Here is a 20,833-nt window from a genome sequence, read left to right as displayed (position 1 = left end):
TCCCCCTTTGCACAAGTTCTGCTGATTCAGAGGACAGAATCTTCTTAGAGGTGACCCTGACCCCTGCCAGGCTCAAGCAGCTGGAGGCCTGTGTAATCCTTGAATCCAGTGCCACCCTGACACATACAGTGGGAAGGGCAGGGGCAGGCTCTAGCCTGCTGCCCAGAGGAAGGAAATTTTAAGGTGGGGATGAGGGGTGGGTGCCTGGATCCTTCTATGGAAAGAGAAGAAAAAACATTACTTTATGACCCAGTTTCCCATTTCTAAAGAGAGGATTGATTGACTCCAAGGGGTCTTTTGGTGACAAAATATAGTCAGTATCTGCTTGCCTCTTGTCACCTCTACTCCCCCTTGTACAAGTCACCATCATCTCTTACTTGGATTATATACCATTAGCTTCTCAATGCAAGGCAGGGGCAAACGCCATAGCCCACACCCCCATCCCCTTACCTTGGCATAGTCTGTTCTCCACTCAACAGCCTGTGTGGTCTTTTGCAAATGCAAGTCAGATCATGTTATTTTCTGCTTAGAATTCCCCATCTCACTTGGACTAAAAGCCCCAAACCTCACGATAGCTAGTGGATGATCTGCTTCCCCCCTCCACCACCTACCACTCCCCCCTTCCTCACTCCTCTCTGGGAGCACTCCCTTCTTGATGGTTCTGGAACACACCAGGCACCCTCTGGACAGGTCTTTTACACTTACCTTTCCTTCTGCTCAGAACCTTCTTCTCTGACACCTATCTGCATGGCTCACCGCCTCATTTCCTTCAGGTCTCTGCCCTAATGTCACCTTCTCAATGCCGCTCTTCCTGACCACCCTCTGTAGAACAGCTCCCGACTCCCATACCAATGTTCTTTGTCCCCCTTTCCAGCTTCATTTTTCTCCAGCATCATCTGACATTTTTAATGCTGTCTTGTTTATTTATTATGTCTCTTTCCCATGAGAATGTAAGCTCCATGAAGGCAAGGACATTATTGATCTTTGTGCCTGGCACGTGGCGAGCACTCAGTAAATAGTGAGTGAGTGAGTGAGTGAATGCTCTGTGGCTCTGGACTTCGTGGTTCCTGGGTGTTGCTACCTGCACCGGTTCCCTCTGAATCCCATCTGCTACAGGGAGGGTTGAGGTGTGGAGATGGAAGCAGCCACACAGGGGAGGTGGGTGGTACCAGTCAGAGGTCCAGTGCGGGGTTTGTCCCGTCTTTCAGGAGACTTTTACCCAGCTCTCATTCTGAGTTGGGAGCATGGCATTCAAGGTGAGAAGGACAGGATTTCCACAAGCTCTCGGTCTGTGGGAGGAGGCAGGGACTCAAAGAGTGCTTTTCACATGTTGAGGCAAATGCCATGATAGGGGTGAGTGTAGAGGTGGGAATAGGGGATTAAGGGAGCATAGGGTGGGGTTTCCACTCACCCAGCCAGGTTGGAGGAGGGATAGATACAACAGGAGCAAAGGTGAGGAAGGGAGAAAGCTCTGCTTGCTGGTGTGGGGGAACTGAGCTGCAACAATGGAATATCATGTGCCAGGTGGGGCACTGAGTGTGGAGAGTCAGGTGGGGAAGGGCTTGCCTTGCAACCATGCTAAGGTGCTCGGGCCTGAGCCTGCAAGTCGATGGATTTCACACTTTAAAAAAAAGCAGAGAGCCCTTTGTTCAAATGAAATCGTATGCTAAGCTCAGCATGTAAAACTGAGTCACCCAAATTCACACAAGTGGCTCAGGTGGAACCAGGGGAAAGTTTCCACTGACCACCTTGTTTTCATTTCCAAAGTTCAGGCTGCCTGAATTCCACCCCTTAGTTTGCTTTCACCTCCTGCTTGGGAGTCCATGCTCCCTGTTTATCTGTGTTGTCTGCACGGCCTGCCCAGCCCTGAGCAGATGGATAGCCCCTCTTCCCTCCTTGTTCCCACCCTTGCTTGATGTGTTGCTCAGTGCACTTACCTGGGGCACTAGGTAGTCTGGCTGGCACAGCAGAGGGAAGCAATGAGAACAAGTAGGAGATTCCCAGGTGGCCCAGTGGTAAAGAATCCACCCTCCAATGCAGGAGATGCAAGAGACACAGGTTCAATCTATGGGTCAGGAAGATTCCCTGGAGTAGGAAATGACAACCCACTCCAGTATTCTTACCTGGAAGATCCTATAGACAGAGGAGCCTGGCAGGCTTCAGTCCACGGGGTCGCAAAGAGTCGGACACGATTGAGCACACACATACACACACAGGAGATTTGGAGCAGGTCCAGGTGGGAGAGGATGAAGCTGTGACTCATTAAAACACCTTGTCTAGAAAACACCACCTTCCATAATAGTGGGACCAAGACCTTTCACACTGGCTCAAGAAAAATTGGCATGTGGAGGTAGAGAACACCTACCAGAAGGAGAGGGAAGAATCCGTAGAGGCTTCATGGCAGGAAGCAGATGTGGGTTTTGCAGAGTCGAGAGGGGAAGATGAGACTCTGGAGGGGCAGTCTCATCTCTACTTCTCTCTGCATCTCTGCCAATGTGCGTCTGTGGTTCCTAACTCCATTCCTGAGAGAAACAATCTGATTGGCTCAGCCCAACCTAGACAGGGGCAGGGGGTGGGGGGAAGACTCTCTTGGGCCAGTGTCCATCTCCTGGTGGCCAAGAGAGGGGCATGGAGCTGTGTGACGCCACATGGGGTTGGCTCTTCCAGAGCTGTCAGGGCCATCTCCAAGGCTGCCCCATATTCTGTGCATCCTGTACGATGCAAAGGGCTGGGCTGAGCGGGACAGTGGTGCTGAATCCAGCCTGTGCTTGAAGGTGGATCAGCCCAGAGCAAGGGATGCCTGGTTCTTATGAGGTCATTTTGGCAGGGTCAACTTTTCGTCATTTTTTAAGCTGAAGGGAATGCCTTTTCTAATTGATCCTCCAAGAGGGCACATATTTTTCATAGTTTGTACTATGCACTGGAGGCTGTCCTCCCTCCAGGGACAGCCTCAGAGACTCTGGAACTAGCTGAAGGCTGGCCCTATCCCTTCCGCCCCACGGCTGGAGAGTTACGAGGCTGAAGGGACTTTAGCCGTCACTGAGATGTCCCCCATCTTCTCGGTGAAGATGGGGAAACTGAGGCCCCATGGAGGCTTCACCCCTAGCCCTGAACCCCAGCACAGGCCTCTGGCCCAGAGAAGCGGCGGCCGTGGCAGCAGCCCTGGTGTGGGTCACGTGCTTTTGCTCCCTTTGCCATATTTAGAATCGCTGGATCAGGGAAACTTCTTCTCGTCCCAGCCCCTGAGGATTCTTGGAAAGAGCCTCGCTCTGGGGCCTGGCTGACTGCCCCTCCACCTTATCCCCTTGCAAGAGAAAGACTGAGCCTGTTTTCCCCAGAGGAGCTGGGGCCACCGGACCACACTGCACCGCCATCAGGAAGTGCCTCTCAGGCCTAGCTGAAGTTCCTTCTGCAGTATCAGCTCTGGTTTGGGGTTTAAGAAGCCCTTTTCTGTGGGAAGGTGGTGGGGGACATGACCTCTGCCTTCATAAGGAACCTTGCATAAATGGGGACACACTGGCCCCAGAATCCCCCAGTCCGGGGAGGACAGACCCTTGCCTCTGAGATCCTGGTCTGGAGGGCAAGGAAAGGGAGACACAGTCCCCAAGCCAGATGCAGAAATGACAGAGCCAGCTGGTGGCCAGGCAGGCAGCAGACCCTGGCAGGGCTCAGTCTGGGAGGAGGGACACTGGAGAGAGGAAAGGAAGGAGGGAGGCCCTAGGGGAAGGGAGGACTGGGGCCTGGAACTGCATTTACATTGGCCTTGTGGGGAGGCTAGGGGGCAGGGGGGGGGGTCCCTTATCCCACACAAGCTCCTTCTTCCCTCAGAATCATCAAGCCCTAAGAAACAAAAAAGGCCCAACCCAACCCAAACCAAAAATGCATGTGTAGAGCACCTGCGATGTTCTGCGTCTTTTCTCCCATCCTCACCTTTGGGGATGATGGCCCTGTGCTCCCATTGGACCACTCTCCAGGGTCTGGTCAGCTCCCTTTTCCATCCTCCACACCTGTGGTTTCAAGTCTTGTCCACCTCTTTAGACCCCCACCCACACTGCTCCCTTCTGAGAAGTTGATCTGGCCTCCTCTTCCCAGAGAAAGTAAAATCCCCTGATGAGGGATCTCTGGGCTTCCCCCATCTGACCCCCAATCTCCTCTCCCACCTGGTTTCTCCCCCTTCTCGCCTGTCACCTTAGAAACTGGCTGGGTCCCTTCTGCTCAGCACCAGCGCTTCTGCTCTGGATCCCAGCCTCCCAGTTGCCCTGCAGACGTCATTCCATTGATCACTCCGTCTCTGTCACATCTTTAACTTCTCCCTGTCTCCTGGCTCCTTCCACTCTGCCTTTATCATCTGAAAACAACAACGGTGAAAAGAACACTGGCTTATTCCCTGTGCCCTGTGTCTTTCTCCAGCTACCGATTTCAGCTTCTACACTTTGCAGTTAAATTTCTTTAAATAGCTAAACCTCCACTGTCTCTACTTCGTCACTGTTCCTCTCCCTTTCTTATCCCATTGAGACCTGCTCTGGCCCTCCCCTCTGTCTGTGGCTGACCTTGCCAAGGTACCCAGTGACCAACTTGTCACCAAATCCAGTGACATTTTTCAGATCTTATCTTGTTTGACCTCTTTGGCAGCATTGGACACTGTTGTCCACTCCCTCCTTGAAACACTTTCTTCCCTTGGCTTGACACCTCTGTCTCCTGGTTTCCCTTCCATTTCACCGGCTGCTCCTTTCCAGTTTGTTGGAGGGTCTCTCCTCCTTCTGAGTTGCCGGGGATCCATTGGGTCCTCCTGTACATTTTCCATATGCCCTCTGGACTGTCTCAATCTTGCCTCTTGTCTTTGGTCACCATCTCTCCCTTGATGTACTCCAAGTCCACATTTCTGGCTCAGGTCTCTGTCTTCATACCTAGAGTGTTTACCCAGCCTTCTCCATCTCAACATGTCCAAAACAGAATTCATCACCCCCATATCTACTCCTCCACGAGGCTCTCCTATTTCAGTTCAGTCATGGCACCTTCATCCATCCAGTCCCCAAACCAGAAATATGAGTCATTCTCTTTCATTGTCCCAATTTCCAATTAATCACCAAGTCTTACTTACTTTCTCTAGTCCATCCACTTACATGCTGCCACCAGCATCTCTTACCTGAATGATTGAGGAGCTTCCTACTTGCTCTTCCTGATCAATCTCACCTCTTGTAACCCGTGCTCCCTATTGTCCCTGAGTGGTGGTCCTAAAACACAAATCAGACCATATCATTCCCTCTTAAAATTCTTCAGGGACTTCCCTGGTGGTCCAGTGGCTAAGACTCCACACTTCCAATGCAGGGAACCCAGGTTTGGTTCCTGATCAGGGAACTAGGTCCCAGTACCCAACTAAAGATCCTAAATGCCACAACTAAGACCTAGCACAGCCAACCAAACAAACAAATCCTTTTTTTTTAAAGAAAGTGTTTAAAAAACAAAAACCTTTTCAGTGGTCCCCACTGCCTTCAGGTCACGTTCATAGGGCCTGAGGGTGCCTGATCTGGCCCTCTCTGGTTTGTCCTCTGCCCCTTCATTTTAGGCCCCTACCTGCCAGAACTACGGGCCACCCTGGACTGCCTACGGGTTCCCACATCTCTGTTGCTTGCACACACATCCTGCTTTCTCTGCTTGGTGCACTGCCACCTGACCTTGTCGCCTCCTCCAAGCCTTCACTGATCCCTCCACTTGGGCTCTGCTAAAGCCATCTTGAGGTTCCCCCAAACCCCTGGGCACACTGTCATCACCTTGTCTATCACGTCACCTCTGTTATACTTGTTAATTTCTTGGGTGGGGGAAGTCCTATATGATTCATTTCAGGCTTTACAATAAACCTGACTGGGTGTAGATGGCAATGAACATTTCTTAAGTGAACGTGGCTCTGAGAGGTTAGGCGCTAGCATCTTTTCTGCTGCTTGACTCTACACCCTCAGGCCTCCCACCTTCCACATCCCTGTCTCTCCAGCCTCCGAGCATCTGCCTCTCCTGGAACATCTCCAGAGAGTCTGGAACTGAGTTCACAGCTGACCCTTCCTTCCCTTCTACCCCACTACTGGGGAGTCAAGACTGACACTCCTCACCTCATACTGCAGACAGGGTGCCTGGGGCCCAGAGAGGTACTATGGTGTGGTGGTCCAAATGGACTTGGGTTCAGGTCCCCAGCCTTATGGTTTTGGACAACCTAGCATACCTTTCTTTCTTCTTTTTTTTCAATCATTTTTCCTTTTATTTATTTTTTATTGAAGTCTTTATTGAATTTGTTACAATATTGCTTCTGTTTTCTTTTATGTTTTGGTTTTTTGGCTACAAGGCATGTGGAATCTTGGCTCCCCGACTAGGGATCAAACTTGCATCCCCTGCATTGAAAGTCAAAGTCTTAACCACTGGACTGCCAGGAATGTCCCTTTTTCCTTTTAAACAACAGTTTTATTGAGATGTAATTCACATACCATATCCACCTGTCCCCTTTAAATATGCACAATTCGTAGTTTTAATGTAGTCACAGAGTTGTATAGCCATCACCGAACACCTCTCTGAGCCTGTTTCCTCCTCGCTAATGAACTGTGATGACTGTGGGATTGGGGGGGGGGGGGGGGTGGGCGCGGTTAGGAATATAGGAATATGCACGTGGAGGGCTCCGCTTGGTGTCTGGCCAATAGGGAGCCTTGGCCAGGAGGCACAGTTACGGGGTCAGACAGCGAACTGGGGTTAAACGAGGTTAGTGTGAAACCCACCTCCCCAGAAGGATTTTCCTACCCCTCCTCCTTGCTCTGTGGCTGTTTCCCCAGCAGTAATTTGAGGAAGGCCATGGAAACAGGGGTGTTGGGGTGAGGGGAAAAGGCAGTGATTACAGTTGTTTAAAAGACCTTGAGACTTCCCTGGTGGTTCAGTGGCTAAGACGCCATGTTCCCAGACTCCATCTCTGGTCAGGGAATTAGATCCTACATGCTGCAACTAAAGATTCCACATGTGCAATGAAGATTGAAGATATGCCGCCACTAAGACCCAGTGCCGCCAAATAAATAAATAAATATTAAAAAAAATAATAAAAAGCCTTGAGTTGGCTAATAACTGAGTCAGCCATAGCCCCTCCCACTCACTAACCTAGTGTGAATTCACTAACCTAACTCTAAAGTGTGGTCCTTGGGGGAGCAGCATTAGAACACCCAGGAATTTTGTAGAAAGCATACTTTCAGGCCCCAGTTCATACTGAATCAGATGCTCTAGAAGTGAGGCCCAGAAATCAGTATTTGAATAAGCCCTCCAGGTAATTCTGCTGCCCACTCTACTTTGAGAACCATATATCTAAGCAAACCATTCACTTATTCACCCCTGATCTCCTTGCTGGCCTCCTGAAAGAATAGCATAGTCACAGAATGGGTGGGTGGGGGAGAAAGACTTTTGATAGGTCTCACAATAAGCCTTGGCCAGGACTTCCCTCGTAGCTCAATTGGTAAAGAATCCACCTGCAATGCAGGAGACCCCGGTTTGATTCCCAGGTCAGGAAGAGCCCCTGGAGAAGGGATTGGCTACCCACTCCTGTATTCTTGGGCTTCCCTTGTAGCTCAGCTAGTAAAGAATCTGTCTGCAATTCGAGAGACCTGGGTTCAGTCCCTGGATGGGGAAGATCCCCTGGAGAAGGGAATCAACTACCCTTGGGTACCCTAGGCTACCCACTCCAGGATTCTGGCCTGGAGAATTCCATGGACTGTATAGTCCATGGGGTTGCACACAAAAAGTCGGACACGACTGAGTGACTTTCACTTCACCACTTCAGGGAGAACCAATCCGGCAGCACCCACTGGTCCCAGCTCTGCCTGATTGGCTGGGAGAACGGGGGCCCGAGCTGCAGCCAGGCATGCTGGACAAAGATGCTCCAGTAAGTAGCTGCCAGCCTGGCCTGTCTGCCGGGGAGATTGTAGAGAGCCCCAGCCGGCCAGCGCTGTGTACCATCTATACTCTGTAGATGGGAAACTGAAGCCTCAGAAGGGGGCCTTAGACAGTCCTTTGTTGTATGAATGAAGTCACAGACTCGTTCTGGCAGATACAACCAGACTCCAGCTCAGGGTGACTTCTCTCTGTCTCCTCCACCCCTAAACTCCAGACATGATTTCCCTCTGCTGTCCCAAGTGTGGGTGTCTGTGTGAGGACCCCTCAGGAAGGCCACAGCAGCTAGGGTCCTGGCTCTGCCATGAATTCACTGAGTAATCTTGAGCAAGTCTGTCCTTCCCTGGGCCCCATTTCCTCACCTGGAAGATGGGGATAATTATTCAGCTGCCTGGAATACAAGATGTTCACTGTCAGACAAAATGTATCTGTTCAACTGTATTGAGCATCTAATCCCCTGCCAGTGTGTGAAGGCTGGAGAGGTGAAGTTCACAGGTTTTTAAAACAGTGTCTACTAAATGGAGCTGGTCAAGGATGGAGACTTACCTTCTCTTCCCTTTTCAGGAAGGCTGCTGGTGAGCCCACTGTGTTGGGGATGGATGTGCTTAGGGCTTTGGGAGCCTCTTCAGTGGGTGCAAACTGGGGGCTTTGGTGACATGATGTTTTGATGTTTGTTTAAGTTGAATTTCTGCTGTGCATTTATTCAGGTGAGAGGGGGGATGGGGCCATTACTCTGGGGAGGGGGTAGTTGGAGAAGACCTCTCCAAGGAGGAGATGTTTGAGTAGAGATCTCCCATGAGAATGGGAGCAATAAATAGGCAGAGGAAATAGCAGAGCAAGCGCAAAGCCTGGCGGTGGAAAAACTTTTGATGTGTTCCAGGAACGGCCGGGAGGTAGAGCACCTGATGGAGGAACTGGAGAGAGGCAGATCAAGTTCAAGGGCTGGGTGGGACTGGATCTCGCAGAGCCTTTCTGGACATGCAGAGGAATGTGACTGCCGCTCTCCAAGTGCCAAATCAGGGGAGAGCCTAGTTTCTGGCTTTGCTTTGTAGGAAAATCATGCTGATTGCTCTGAAGAGGGTTCCAGTTGAGCCAGAGTGGAGGCAGGGAGACCTGTCAAGGGTGAGATGTTGGGGGTTAGTGAGTCCAGGGCTACAACTCTGTAATTAGCACCAGTAGAAATTGCTAAAGGATGGGATGTGGCAGGCGAGGGAAAGGAGGAGTCAAGGGTTGCTCTTTGATCATTGGCCTGAGCCCCTGGATGGGAAATGGTGCCATTCCTGAGATGGGGAGATTTTAGGGCAAATTGAGAGTTTGTTTTTGGACATTATGTTGGGTTTGAAAAGCCTCTAGACATCTGAGAAGAGATGCTGAGCAGGCTGTTGGCAGGCAAGCTGGACTCGGGGGAGAGGCTGCCACACCCCCACACCTGCTAAATGGCCAAGGCTGTTGTGATAAAGGGGTGGGGACAGAATTTAAAGGGTTCTCCCCTGTCCCCGCTGGTATGTTTAAGGAAATGAATTAAATATTTAATATTTATTTTTATTTATTTATTTGGCTGAGTCAGGTCTTAGTTGTGGCATGTGAACTCTCAGTTATAGCAGGTGGGATCTAGTTCCCTTACCAGGGATCAAACCCAGGCCCCCCTGCATTGGGAGCACAGAGTCTTAGCCACTGACTCACCAGGGAAGTTGCTGCATTTTAAAACTGATATTAATTTGTTACCTGAATAGTCATGTTTATTCTTTAAAAATATTGGGAAATGAAGATAAGCAGAAAGCAAAACAAAAGCCAAATCACTCTTAATTTTGCCATCCAGAGACCAGCCCTGCTCACTCTTGGTTTGTATTAATATATAAAAAAAATCTATACTTAAAAAGTTGGAATCACGTTGCTTTAAGTTTTTATAATCTGCTTTTTTCACTTAACCTATTGTGAAGTGGACATTTTAGAGATGTGTAACTCTTGACATGGAAAACATAATGTTGGGGGAAAAAAAAACTATTGAAACACTCAGTGCAAAGCCCCAAACATGACCCATTTATTACCTGAGGTTCTGAGATCAGCCGAGTGATGTGACTGAAGGATTTCTGTCCAGGGCTGGGGTGAATGCCCATCGAGATTTGGCTGCACCCCTTCCCAGAGGAGGGGACGGGATAGGATGACCTCCGGAGGACCCTTCTGCCCCGAGCCCATTCCCGGTGGATGTGGCACTGGGTTCACCTGTGTTTTCTGTGGCTAATTATTGAACACGAGGATCTGGTGCTCCCCCCCCCCCCCAACTACCCCTCTCCCCCGCCACACACTCCCCCCGCCCCGTGCCTTACATCTTCGCTGACTCAGCTCCTGCCTGGAACTGGCCAAGGAGGCCTCTTCCTCACTCATTCATCCAAAGCCCTTTACTGACATCTGCCACCTACCTCCTCCCTGGGCAGGTGCTGGGCTGAGGCTCTGTCCCCGCCCTCCAAGCAGGAGCAGGCGGGGAGCCCCGGCCAGGGAGGTGTAGGTGGGCCAGGTGGAGCCGTGCCCTTCCTGTGTCTCTGCACCCCACCCCATCTGCCCTGACTTCACAGATGATGAGACTGGCTCAGAGAAGGTGACTTTCTCAGGGTCACACACACTGTAGGACTGGCATTTGAACTTGGGTCTCTGACTCGGAGCCCATGCTCCTGCTGTGATGAAAAAGTAAAGAAGTCACTCAGTTGTGTCTGACTCTGCGACCCGATGGACTATAGCCTACCAGGCTCCTCCGTCCATGGAATTTTTCAGGCAAGAGTACTGGAGTGGGTTGCCATTTCCTTCTCCAGGGGATCTTCCCAACCCAGATTTTGAACCCTGGTCTCCTGCACTGCAGGCAAACGATGATGAAACAGGAACACAAATAAAATGCTGTTGACTGTGACCTGGGGCTTCCCAGGTGGCGCTAGTGGTGAAGAACCTGCCTGTCAATGCTAGGAGACATAAGAGACGTGGGTTCGATCCCTGGATTGAGAAGATCCCCTGGAGGAGGGCATGGCAACCCACTCTGTATTCTTGCCTGGAGGATCCCATGGACAGAGGAGCCTGGCAGGCTACAGTCCATGGGGTTGCAAAGAGTCAGATACAACTGAAGCGACTTAACACGCACACATGCAGATAGTGATTGGGAGGCAGGCACAGGGAGGGGGCATTCTGAGCTGACGGTGGGACGGGGGCTCCCCCAGCAGGCGCGTTGGGGTGAGGGGAGCTTGAGCAGCGTTTCCTCAGGCTCGGATGGTGAGGCGTTTCAGGCAGAGTGCAGTGGCAGGAGTCCCAGGTAGGGGCACTCTGGGAACATTTGGGGCCGGCTGTGGGTCAATGCGTTTCCAGAGAAATGCATTCCCTCAAGAGTCTCTTCCAGGCGTGACACCCCCATCAAAAGGAGGAGTGCTTCCTGGAGACCAGCCTCGTTGCCTTTTGCTGCACCTGCGGCCTGTGCCCCACACCCTATCTTCCCTCACATGTTCACTCCTCATGTCCTTTCCCCTCTTCCCATCCACTGGAACGTTAGGAACCCTGACTGGCATCTCATCTCTGTCCTGGACATCCTGGTGACCTTGGGTGACTCCCTTTCCCACTCTGAGCCTCAGTTTCCTCATGTGTGCAATTGAGGTTAATTCATGAGCTCATCATGAATCAGATGAGCTGGATTCTAAAGTTCCTTCCATTTCTGAATGTCTGGTTCTGGGCCACTAAGTAGCTTCCCACTGCCCTGTGGGGAGTTCCAGGCCTTGATGGCATGGCCCCCCGATGCCCAATTGCCCTCCCCACACCCTCTCCCCCTCTGCATCCTCCCCTCCCTATCTGTCTTCCCTGATTCCCTTTCCTTCCATAGCTGTCTCAGTATTTAATTTCATAAGAACCCACGAAGGCAGAAGCAGTTGTCTTCATTCTGCAGATGAAGCTATGCTTCATAAGGAAGGGGGGGTTCTTGGGTTCCTCCCTCGGCCAGCCCAGACAGACCTGCCTGCCACAGCTCAGTGTCCACCTCTGGGAGCTGTGGGTGCATCAAGGGCAGTTGAGAGGATTGTAAGTTGTCTGTGAGCCCAGCCACCTGGAGCTCGGGGGCTTCTCCCTTTGAGGTCCAGCACAGAGCCACAACTCCAGGGAACTCTGATTCTTAGTCCACTTTCCAGATTACTCCCCAGTAGTTCCCCTTCCTCTCCCCTTCCTCTTCCTCCACCTCTGCCTCTTCCTTCTTCCCTTCCTCCTCCTCCTCTGCAGCCCCTTGACAGAGGCTCCTCAGCTGCCCTGTCCATCCAGCATCTAACCCTCTCCTTCATGCTGCTATTGTAGATTTTTGCTGGTCTTCAGCTGCCTGGTGCTGTCCGTGCTGTCCACTATCCAGGAGCACCAGGAACTTGCCAACGAGTGTCTCCTCATCTTAGTGAGTGCTGGAGTCTGGGTCTGAGGGAGGGGTAGCACCTCTGGGCTGAGGGTGAAGGTCAAGTGAGGCTTCACATAGCATATCTCAGAGAGTGGCTTTCTGTGCTGTGTTCCCTGACATGGTGACTGTACTTCTCTGGGCTTCATAAAAGCCCAGAGGGCTTTATGGGTTGCCATAAAAGCCCAAAGGGCTCCCCTGCTTTATAGCAGGTGTTGGGAGAGCTCCTGTCTCTATACTAGGGCTTATGATGGGCCCAGAGAAGAGGAGAGGAGGCCCACTCCTTCTCAGGATCAAAGCTGCTAATGCCACCCCTATGGGATCTTGTTTTAACCCCTAAACAGAAGCACTTCAGAGGGGCACTGTGACCAACAAACACCCCTTGTGTCACCTGGTCACAGGGGTTACAGAGGCTGAGATGGCTGGGAGGGGCAAGGCAGGATGAGGAGCAGAAAAACTCAGACAGTTCATGGGCACAGCAACGGGGCACAGACTTGAGCTTTCAGTCTCTCTGGAAGACATGGAAGAAGCCACTTGCCTTCTGGAACCCTCCCCAGGTCCATCCAGGCGTCAGGTGTAAGAACCTCCAGGAGAGGCAGGCTGAGGAAATTCTAATATCCCTAACCCAGGAACTCAGGCTGGGTGGGTGCTGTGTGATCTAGGCCCGGGGCCTGAAGAGTGGGGACCAGAACTCAGGCCCCTGGTCCCACAGGAATTCGTGATGATCGTGGTGTTTGGTCTGGAGTACATCATCCGCGTCTGGTCTGCTGGATGCTGCTGCCGCTACCGAGGATGGCAGGGCCGCTTCCGCTTTGCCAGAAAACCCTTCTGTGTCATCGGTAATGGTCCCATCCCTCCCGCACCTGATCTTTGACCCCAGACCTCAGGGTTGGCACCCTGACCCCAGGACCCTGGCTAATGACACAGACTCAAGGGATCTTCCCAGTCGCCCCCTCGGGCCCCAGGAACCACCCCCGCCCCCAGCCTCGGGTCCAGGCACGGGGTAGGTGCGCTTTCCGACGCTGGCCGTGACCTCGCCCCGTTCCCCTCCTCTGCAGACTTCATCGTGTTCGTGGCCTCGGTGGCCGTCATCGCCGCCGGCACACAGGGCAACATCTTTGCCACGTCCGCGCTGCGCAGCATGCGCTTCCTGCAGATCCTGCGCATGGTGCGCATGGACCGCCGCGGCGGCACCTGGAAGCTGCTGGGTTCAGTGGTCTACGCGCACAGCAAGGTGAGGCCGGGCGGGGGCGTGTCCGGGGCGGAGCTGGAGCGGCAGGGGGCGGGGCCTGGCGGAGCCGGGGGCGGGGTTGGGGATTTATGGATGTCTAGGCACCCAGGGCGACTGAACTGAACTGAACTGAACTGAAGGGACCCAGCGCCAGCGATCCCACCGGGGCTAGCGGGGGCCGGGCAGGGGCGGGGTCAGGGGGCGTTCAGGACCAGGCCAGGAGGCGGGGCCTGAGGGGCAGAAGCTTTTGGGTTTAGGGGTTTACACTCACAGCGAAGTGGTGACCTGCAGCGGGGTCTGAGGGTGGAGCTGCGGTGGGACCGAATGTGGGGTCGGATGGAAGCCTGAAAGTGGGGGGCAGTGGGCACGGTGGGCTCGTGGGCGAAGACCTGGGCCTGGAAGCTGGAGGGTCAAGGGCAGGGCCACGGCGGGGCGTGCTCTGAGGTTCTGTGAGGACCTGGCTGTGCCCGAAAGGCGGGCAGGGTATCCTGGAAGGGAGTTACTGAGAAAGGCCGGCAGAGCAGCCACCAGGGACTTCCGAGAGGTGGGTACTCTTAACCCGTTCAGAACACCTCCCATAGGCCATTCTGGGAGCCGTCCACCTCCCCCCCTGTGCCGGGTGCGTGGTCTCATCCCTTGCTGCCCCCACAGGAGCTGATCACCGCCTGGTACATCGGGTTCCTGGTGCTCATCTTCGCCTCTTTCCTGGTCTATCTGGCCGAGAAGGACGCCAACTCCGACTTCTCCTCCTACGCCGACTCGCTCTGGTGGGGGACGGTGCGTGAGGGTCTGTGCAGGGCCGCCCTTCTCCCTGGGACCCTTCCTGGCCTGATCGTTGTGACCCAAAATCCCGTGACCAGCCCCTGTGTTAGTCCCCCAGCTTCCCCCAGTGGACCAGCTTGTGCCCCCATCTAGTTCCCTACATCAAGCCCTTGTGACCTCTACCCCTCTCCCCATCAGCAAGGGGGAGGGGGAGAATCCATTGATTAGGAACCAGCCCCTGTGACAAGTCCTTGTGACCAGTTCCTGTGGGCAACCATGGAGGCCCCCCTCATGATCAGGCTCCCACCTCCCTGTGCCCCAGCAATCTCCTGTGGGTGGACCCCCTGACCAGCCCTGCAGGTAATTTCTTTGTGTCCGCAGATTACACTGACAACCATCGGCTACGGTGACAAGACGCCACACACGTGGCTGGGCAGGGTCCTGGCTGCTGGCTTCGCCTTACTGGGCATCTCCTTCTTTGCCTTGCCGGCTGTGAGTCCCCCTTCACTTAGGACGGCCCAGCCTAGGGGAGGGGGTCCTGGGGAGAGAGCCTGCTAAGCCCCTGTCCAGCATTTGCATGGGTGGGGGAGACACCTCAGATGGGCAGCAGTAGGGGTACCTTTAAAGCCTTTGGCTGTCCCACCTCCAACCATGCCTATTGCCTTAGGGCATCCTCGGCTCTGGCTTTGCCCTGAAGGTGCAGGAGCAGCACCGACAGAAGCACTTTGAGAAGCGGAGGATGCCAGCAGCCAACCTCATCCAGGTACAGGAGCCCCAGGAAGCCCCTGAACTGAACTGGTGTGTCAGATCTGTATGCTGACCCTTGTGTCCCATTTCACAACTATGACTCCACTCAGAGAGAATTTTCTGGAGCCACATGCCAGGTTAGGGACAGAGCTAGGAGGCTGGCTAAGATTGTCAGAAACTTCTCCCTCTTCTACATGCCCAGTTCAGGGCTAGCCGAAGCTGGCCCACTGCCCAGCTGCAGCCCCAGCTCTGCATGGCCTGAAGTGGAGACTGGACAAGAGATCCTAGGCCCCAGGGGGAGACCCAGTTCTGCCCCCCATCAGCTGTGCGGTCATCAGGAAGCCTGTTCCACTCCCAACACCTTAATTCCTCCCACCATCCTCCCCACAAATGAATGTTATAACTGCAACCAAGAAAAACACCTTGAAAGAAAGAAATGGTTCTTCAAAGAGCATTTAGCTGGGGACTTGGCCTGATCTGACCTCGAAGGGAAACTCAGGGATGACTACCCTGGGAAACTGACACTTGAGCAGAGGGCTGGAGGATGGGTAGCTAACTAGGTGAAGAGGTGAAGGAGGGAGCCTTTGAGGTAAGGGAATGGCATGTGCAAAGGTCCTGTGGTGAAAGGGAGCAGGGTGTGTTTGATGAACAGGAAAGAATCTAGTGAGGCTGGAACAGAAAGCTCAAATAGGAATGTACAGTGGAAGAGTTTGGCTCAGTTGGTGAGGCCCAGATCTGAGGTCAGAGAGAGAAATTTAACATTTTCCTAAGAACAGTGAGGATCCATTGACAGGTATGAAGCAGGAGGAAGGGGTGATAATGATCAGATCTATGTTTTGAAAAGTTTTGAGTGGATTGGAGGATGACCTGTGTGAGTGGAGAGACCAGAGAAGAGACTCCGGCAACAGTCTGGGTGAGATAGGGTGGCAGGTTACTTGGACTAGGGTAGCAACAGATAAGATGGAAAGAAATGGGCAGATTCTGCATATTTAGGAGGTGACATTAGTAGTATTAGGAGTAAGGAAGAGGGAGATGTCAGGGTGACTTCTAAGTTTCTGGCTTGCCCGACTGGAGGGTTGATGACCCTCCTCACTAAAGGGTGACTAGACTTGGGGCATGAAGAGTGAGTTTGGCTGGGACGTGAAGAGTCTGTGGGGCCTCTGAACCCCTGGGTAGTTTTGGGGGCCTGTGGAGGAGGCAGCTGATGTAGTGGTGTGTACCTGTGTTGAGTAATGTGCTAGGCCTTGTGTGCAGACAGTAATGAAGCCCTGGGCATGGAGGTGCTTGGCCAGCAGGCAGAGGAAGGAAGAAGAGAAGATGGTTTACCGCTGAGCTTTAAGGAACCTGAGCATTTAGTGACTGGGAGGGCAGAGCTGAGCCAGCCAAGGAGGCAGAGAAGGAACACCCAGAGGGGTGGGAGAAAAGCAGGAGTATGTGGGCTCAGTTTCCCCCACTGTCTGAGGCATTCCCATGAGGCATGGGCTGAGGCAGGTGCTCTGAATTTTGGGGACTCTGTAACAGCCTCCTGCGAGAAATATCGGGCTGGCTAAAAAGTTCATTTGGGGTTTCCAGCCAATGGTGCAGAAAAGCCCGAACGAACTTTTTGGCCAACCCAATAGTTCCAGGAACACTGGCACAGCTCACCTCTCCTGCTGTGACCCCCTCAGCCCAGATCTGACTTAACACCCCCTTATCTTTCTTCCCCAGGGTGGAACCCCCCTCCCATCTCTGCTATCTCCAGCCACCAGCCCAACCTTGCCTTCTCAGCATCCCTTGGGGCACAATGGCTGCTATCCCCTGGGAACTGGCCTTCCAAGGGGCATTGTAGGGGCAGGTGGCTGGCACTGGCTGTGCCGAGAGACAGCTGGTATTGTGGTGCCCATAATTAATGAGACAGCTCTGGCACCTGCTCCCCAGCCCAAGCCAAGGGACTAGGCAAGCAGGAAGTAAAAATACTCCTGTCCTAGGAGGGTGCCTGGCCAGTGAGGTCAGCAGTGGGCTGGCCCTTAAAGACAAGAGGCATCTAAAGAAGGATCCAGTTCTGCTTCTTCCTGCCCAGCACCTGCCGTTGCTGATCGCCCTACTCACCCTCAAGTCCCTACTGACTCTTCTCTTTACCTGGGGGGAGAGGGACAGTCCTTCCTCTTGTCTGACCCTCATCCCTGCTGCTGCAGAGGAGACCCAGCAACTTCATGGATGCTAAGGGTCTGGTAGTTGATGTTCCTTCCTCCCCTCCTCAATCCCATGGGCAGTGGCAGGCAGCTGGGAAGAATGGGGTAGGGTTATTTTTAGTAATAATAATTCATTCAGTCAGTATTCATTCCCCAGACATTGCAGAGCACCCAGCATATGCCAGAGGATACAGTGCTGACCAAGACACAGCTTACAGACTAAGGAGAGAGAAATACATTAATCAAATACACAATGGATAAATATATATCAGCTGTGGGAACTGGACACAACAGGAGTGTTAAATAGGGAAACTTGGTATTAAGTGCCTACTACGTGTCATGCACCGTGCTTGGGATTTAATGAACATTTCCCCATTTAGTCCTCACAGCATTGTTGCATGCATGCTAAGTCGCTTCTGTTGTGTCCAACTCTCTGAGACCCTGTGGACTGTAGCCCGCCAGGCTTCTCTGTCCATGGGGATTCTCCAGGCAAGAATACTGGAGTGGGTATCCATGCCTTCCTCCAGGGGATCTTCCTGACCGAGGGATCAAACCCACGTCTCTTGTGTCTCCTGCATTGGCAGGCGGGTTCTTTACCACTAGTGCCACCTGGGAAGCCCCCACCACCCTGTTATGTAAGTCATACTATGTCCATTTCACAGATGAGAAACTTAGGGCTCTGCGGCTTTATTTAATCATCCACCCAAGTAGGTGGCAAGGCTGGGATTAGAAACCCACTTCTGCCTGATGGCAAAACCCCAGCTCTTAACTCCCACAGTCCAAGGCCTCTGGCTCTGAGGCTGACTGCATGTCACCTTGGGAGTATTTTCTCCCCAGGCCTCCTTCTGGCCTTGCTGGTGGCTTTGAAGTTGGAACAAGCCTCTGGCTCTGAGTACCCTTCAACTGGCCTGAAGCCTGGGTTCTTCTGGGGGCAGAGGGGCCTCCCCAATGCCTGGTCCCCCATCACCCCCTTCCCCTTCCTCCCACACCACCAGGCTGCATGGCGCCTCTACTCCACCGACACGAGCCGGGCCTACCTGACGGCCACCTGGTACTACTATGACAGCATCCTCCCGTCCTTCAGGTAGGCCCTCCTGTGGGGGGACGGGGAGGTGGGGGGCTGACAGTATTGCCCCTGAGGACAGATGGCTGGGACACAGTCCCGGAGGCTGGGAAGGGGGTGAGGGCTCCTATGGGAGCCTCTGGGGCTGGCTCTGCAGAGCCTGTGTAACCCAGGGCCTGGAGGGTCCTCTCCCACTCTCTTTTGCCAGGGAAGGTGGGGACATTGCACTCAGGGCTAAGCTCTGGTCCTGGCAGTCTACATGCTCCCCCAGAGCAGTTGCCCCTTGGGGCAGAGCCCAGCCAGCTCACTCCCCTCAGTCTGAGTTGGGGTCAGCGTTAGCCCTTGCAGTGGATAGAGACACTGTGGTGTGGGCAAGAACGTTATGTGCCAGAGTTAGGTACTAGCACCCACCCCAGCACCCCGACACATGCCTGCTTTCACTGTACCAGGCAGCAGCCTTAGGGCCCAGAAGTAGGTCTGCCCCTCTGGCCCAGGCTGGGGTAAGACTGCATGGGGGTGGCTCCACACAGGGGGTCATTAATAGCGTCACCAAGGTTCTTGGGGCCAGGTGCCTGGCCACACCCTGGGGCAGGAATGGAGACCTTGGAGAGCGGCTCAGCTCTGAGGGCTGCGAGGGAGGCGGGGCCAGGCTGCAGTGCTCAGCGTTTCTGCCGGTGCCTTTTTGGCCTCATTAGTTCTCAAAGAGCAGCTGTTGAGTGATCCCACTTGCCCCTACACCTGGCTGCCCCTCCCTGTTTCCTCAGCCTTAGGGGGCTTCCCAGGGGAGGAGCAGGAGAGAAGGGGCTGGGAAGGGGGCCTCCCAGAATCACACTGGCTCCCCCATCTCTCCACCTGGCAGAGGCAAGCGCCCACCCCAAAGACAGGGATGGTGGTTAGATTATTAATAGAAAGAGCCCTTCTTTCTAGAAGCAGTCCTCAGGACTCAAGGCCAGGCCCTGGGGAGTGGGGCAGGGGCTAGTTTGTTAGAAATATGTGTGCGATGGGAAGGAATGATTTGGGGGAGATGGTCTTGGGTCCTCGGGGAAGAGAATCAGAGCTTGGTTGGGAAATTCTGGGTCCACTGATCCTTCTGCTCCCTGGATCTCAATTTCCTCATCCGTACAATGGGAAGGCAAAGAGAGGCAAGATCTCTTTCTTGGGTTAGAGAAACAGGAGATGGCCTGGAGAGTTCAGAAGAAGCTGAGCCCTCAATCTAGTCTCCAAGAACCCAGCGTGAAGGCTGCAGAAGGAAGTGGGCTGCCCTATCAAGTCTCCCTCCTCAGCCTCAGTTTCCCCTAAAATCCAGTCAGATCTGGAGGGCAGGATTTCAGGGCTGCTGCTGGCCTCCGGGTGGGCACGGCTCCACGTGCAGGCGCTCCGCTTGCTGAGCAGAGTGAGGTGGGTTTGAGGTCCCCACCTTCTCCCTTGGGAGGGTGCCCCCTAGTGGTGCCCATCCAGCACAATCATACTGGGCATCCTTGAGGGTTTCCCAGCAGCTGAGAAGTGAGAGAGAGAGAAAGGGAGGCTACTTTCCCACTCCTGCCCCTGCCCATGCGGGCCTGGCATGTTAGCTGAGCATCTCCAGAGAGGCCAGGCCCCGGGGGGAATCCGTTAGGAGCTCAGGGTCCTCAGGTGGGGGGCTGTGCCAGGGCCCTGCCTGCCGCTGACGGCGCCCTCTCCTGCAGAGAGCTGGCCCTCTTGTTTGAGCACGTGCAACGGGCCCGCAACGGGGGCCTACGGCCCCTGGAGGTACGGCGGGCGCCGGTACCCGACGGAGCGCCCTCCCGTTACCCGCCCGTTGCCACCTGCCACCGGCCGGGCAGCACCTCCTTCTGCCCTGGGGAAAGGTAGGGGCCCTCCGGGGCTGCCACCTCCTCTTGCTTCTCCTCCTCCTCTTCCATCCTCTGTCTCATCCTCTCTCGGACCTGTCTCCAGCCACTGTGTGAGTGTCTGGGCCTGTGCTGGGGACTCCCAGGCCTTGTCAGGAGGCCAGGGCAGTTGTCGTCGAACGGCCTGACAGGTACAGACCGACAGTCTCTCTGGAAAGGCCAGAGTTGACTCAGCGTTTTGTCACCTGGACTCCAGGGGCCTGAGTGGGGGAGATGTCCACACCATCCTTTCCCATCACCTCCTCCATTCATTCCACTGTCCTCTTTCTTTCTCTGTTTCCACATCCCCCTCACTCTTCCATCCCTGCACCCCCATCCCTCCCGGGAAGCTGGAGAGAGGAGGAGGCCGCTGGCCACAGGTGCTTACGGCTCAGGTAATCGGGGGCCCCGTACCGGGGTGTGAGGGCCGGGGCCCCACCTCCCCAGCATGTTCGTCTAGAAGGGGCTTGACACTGAACTCACCTCAGGAATGAGATGCCACCTGGAAAGAGAGCTCTGTGACCGAGAACTGCTGAAGGGCCTATGTAAACTCAACCAGTGACTAACGCTCTTGTCTTGTGCAAGCCTCGTCCACAGCTTTGCTAATCCCAGAGCCTCCTCCTGGGATTCTCCCACAATGCCTTTCTTTCTTACGGAAGGACATTTTGCTGTCCTGAC

At 53.9% G+C, this 20,833-nt stretch overlaps 1 protein-coding gene across 1 annotated transcript in view; it reads left to right on the top strand.

Moving 5' to 3' along the window:
* Positions 1 to 20,833, top strand: part of KCNQ4 (potassium voltage-gated channel subfamily Q member 4) — a 56,021-nt gene that overhangs the window by 19,066 nt on the left and 16,122 nt on the right. The window contains exons 2-9 of the mRNA XM_061120079.1: positions 12,226 to 12,316; positions 13,026 to 13,152; positions 13,372 to 13,547; positions 14,196 to 14,321; positions 14,688 to 14,798; positions 14,974 to 15,069; positions 18,220 to 18,308; positions 19,973 to 20,134. Coding sequence (XP_060976062.1) covers positions 12,226 to 12,316; positions 13,026 to 13,152; positions 13,372 to 13,547; positions 14,196 to 14,321; positions 14,688 to 14,798; positions 14,974 to 15,069; positions 18,220 to 18,308; positions 19,973 to 20,134 — 978 coding nt within the window. The remainder of the gene's footprint in view (positions 1 to 12,225; positions 12,317 to 13,025; positions 13,153 to 13,371; positions 13,548 to 14,195; positions 14,322 to 14,687; positions 14,799 to 14,973; positions 15,070 to 18,219; positions 18,309 to 19,972; positions 20,135 to 20,833) is intronic.

This window comes from Dama dama, chromosome 20 (assembly GCF_033118175.1).
Source record: "Dama dama isolate Ldn47 chromosome 20, ASM3311817v1, whole genome shotgun sequence".
In the NCBI taxonomy this organism is placed as follows: Eukaryota; Metazoa; Chordata; class Mammalia; order Artiodactyla; family Cervidae; genus Dama; species Dama dama.
The sequence above is the reverse complement of the archived record's forward strand: the minus strand, read 5'-3'. Positions and strand labels throughout refer to the sequence as shown.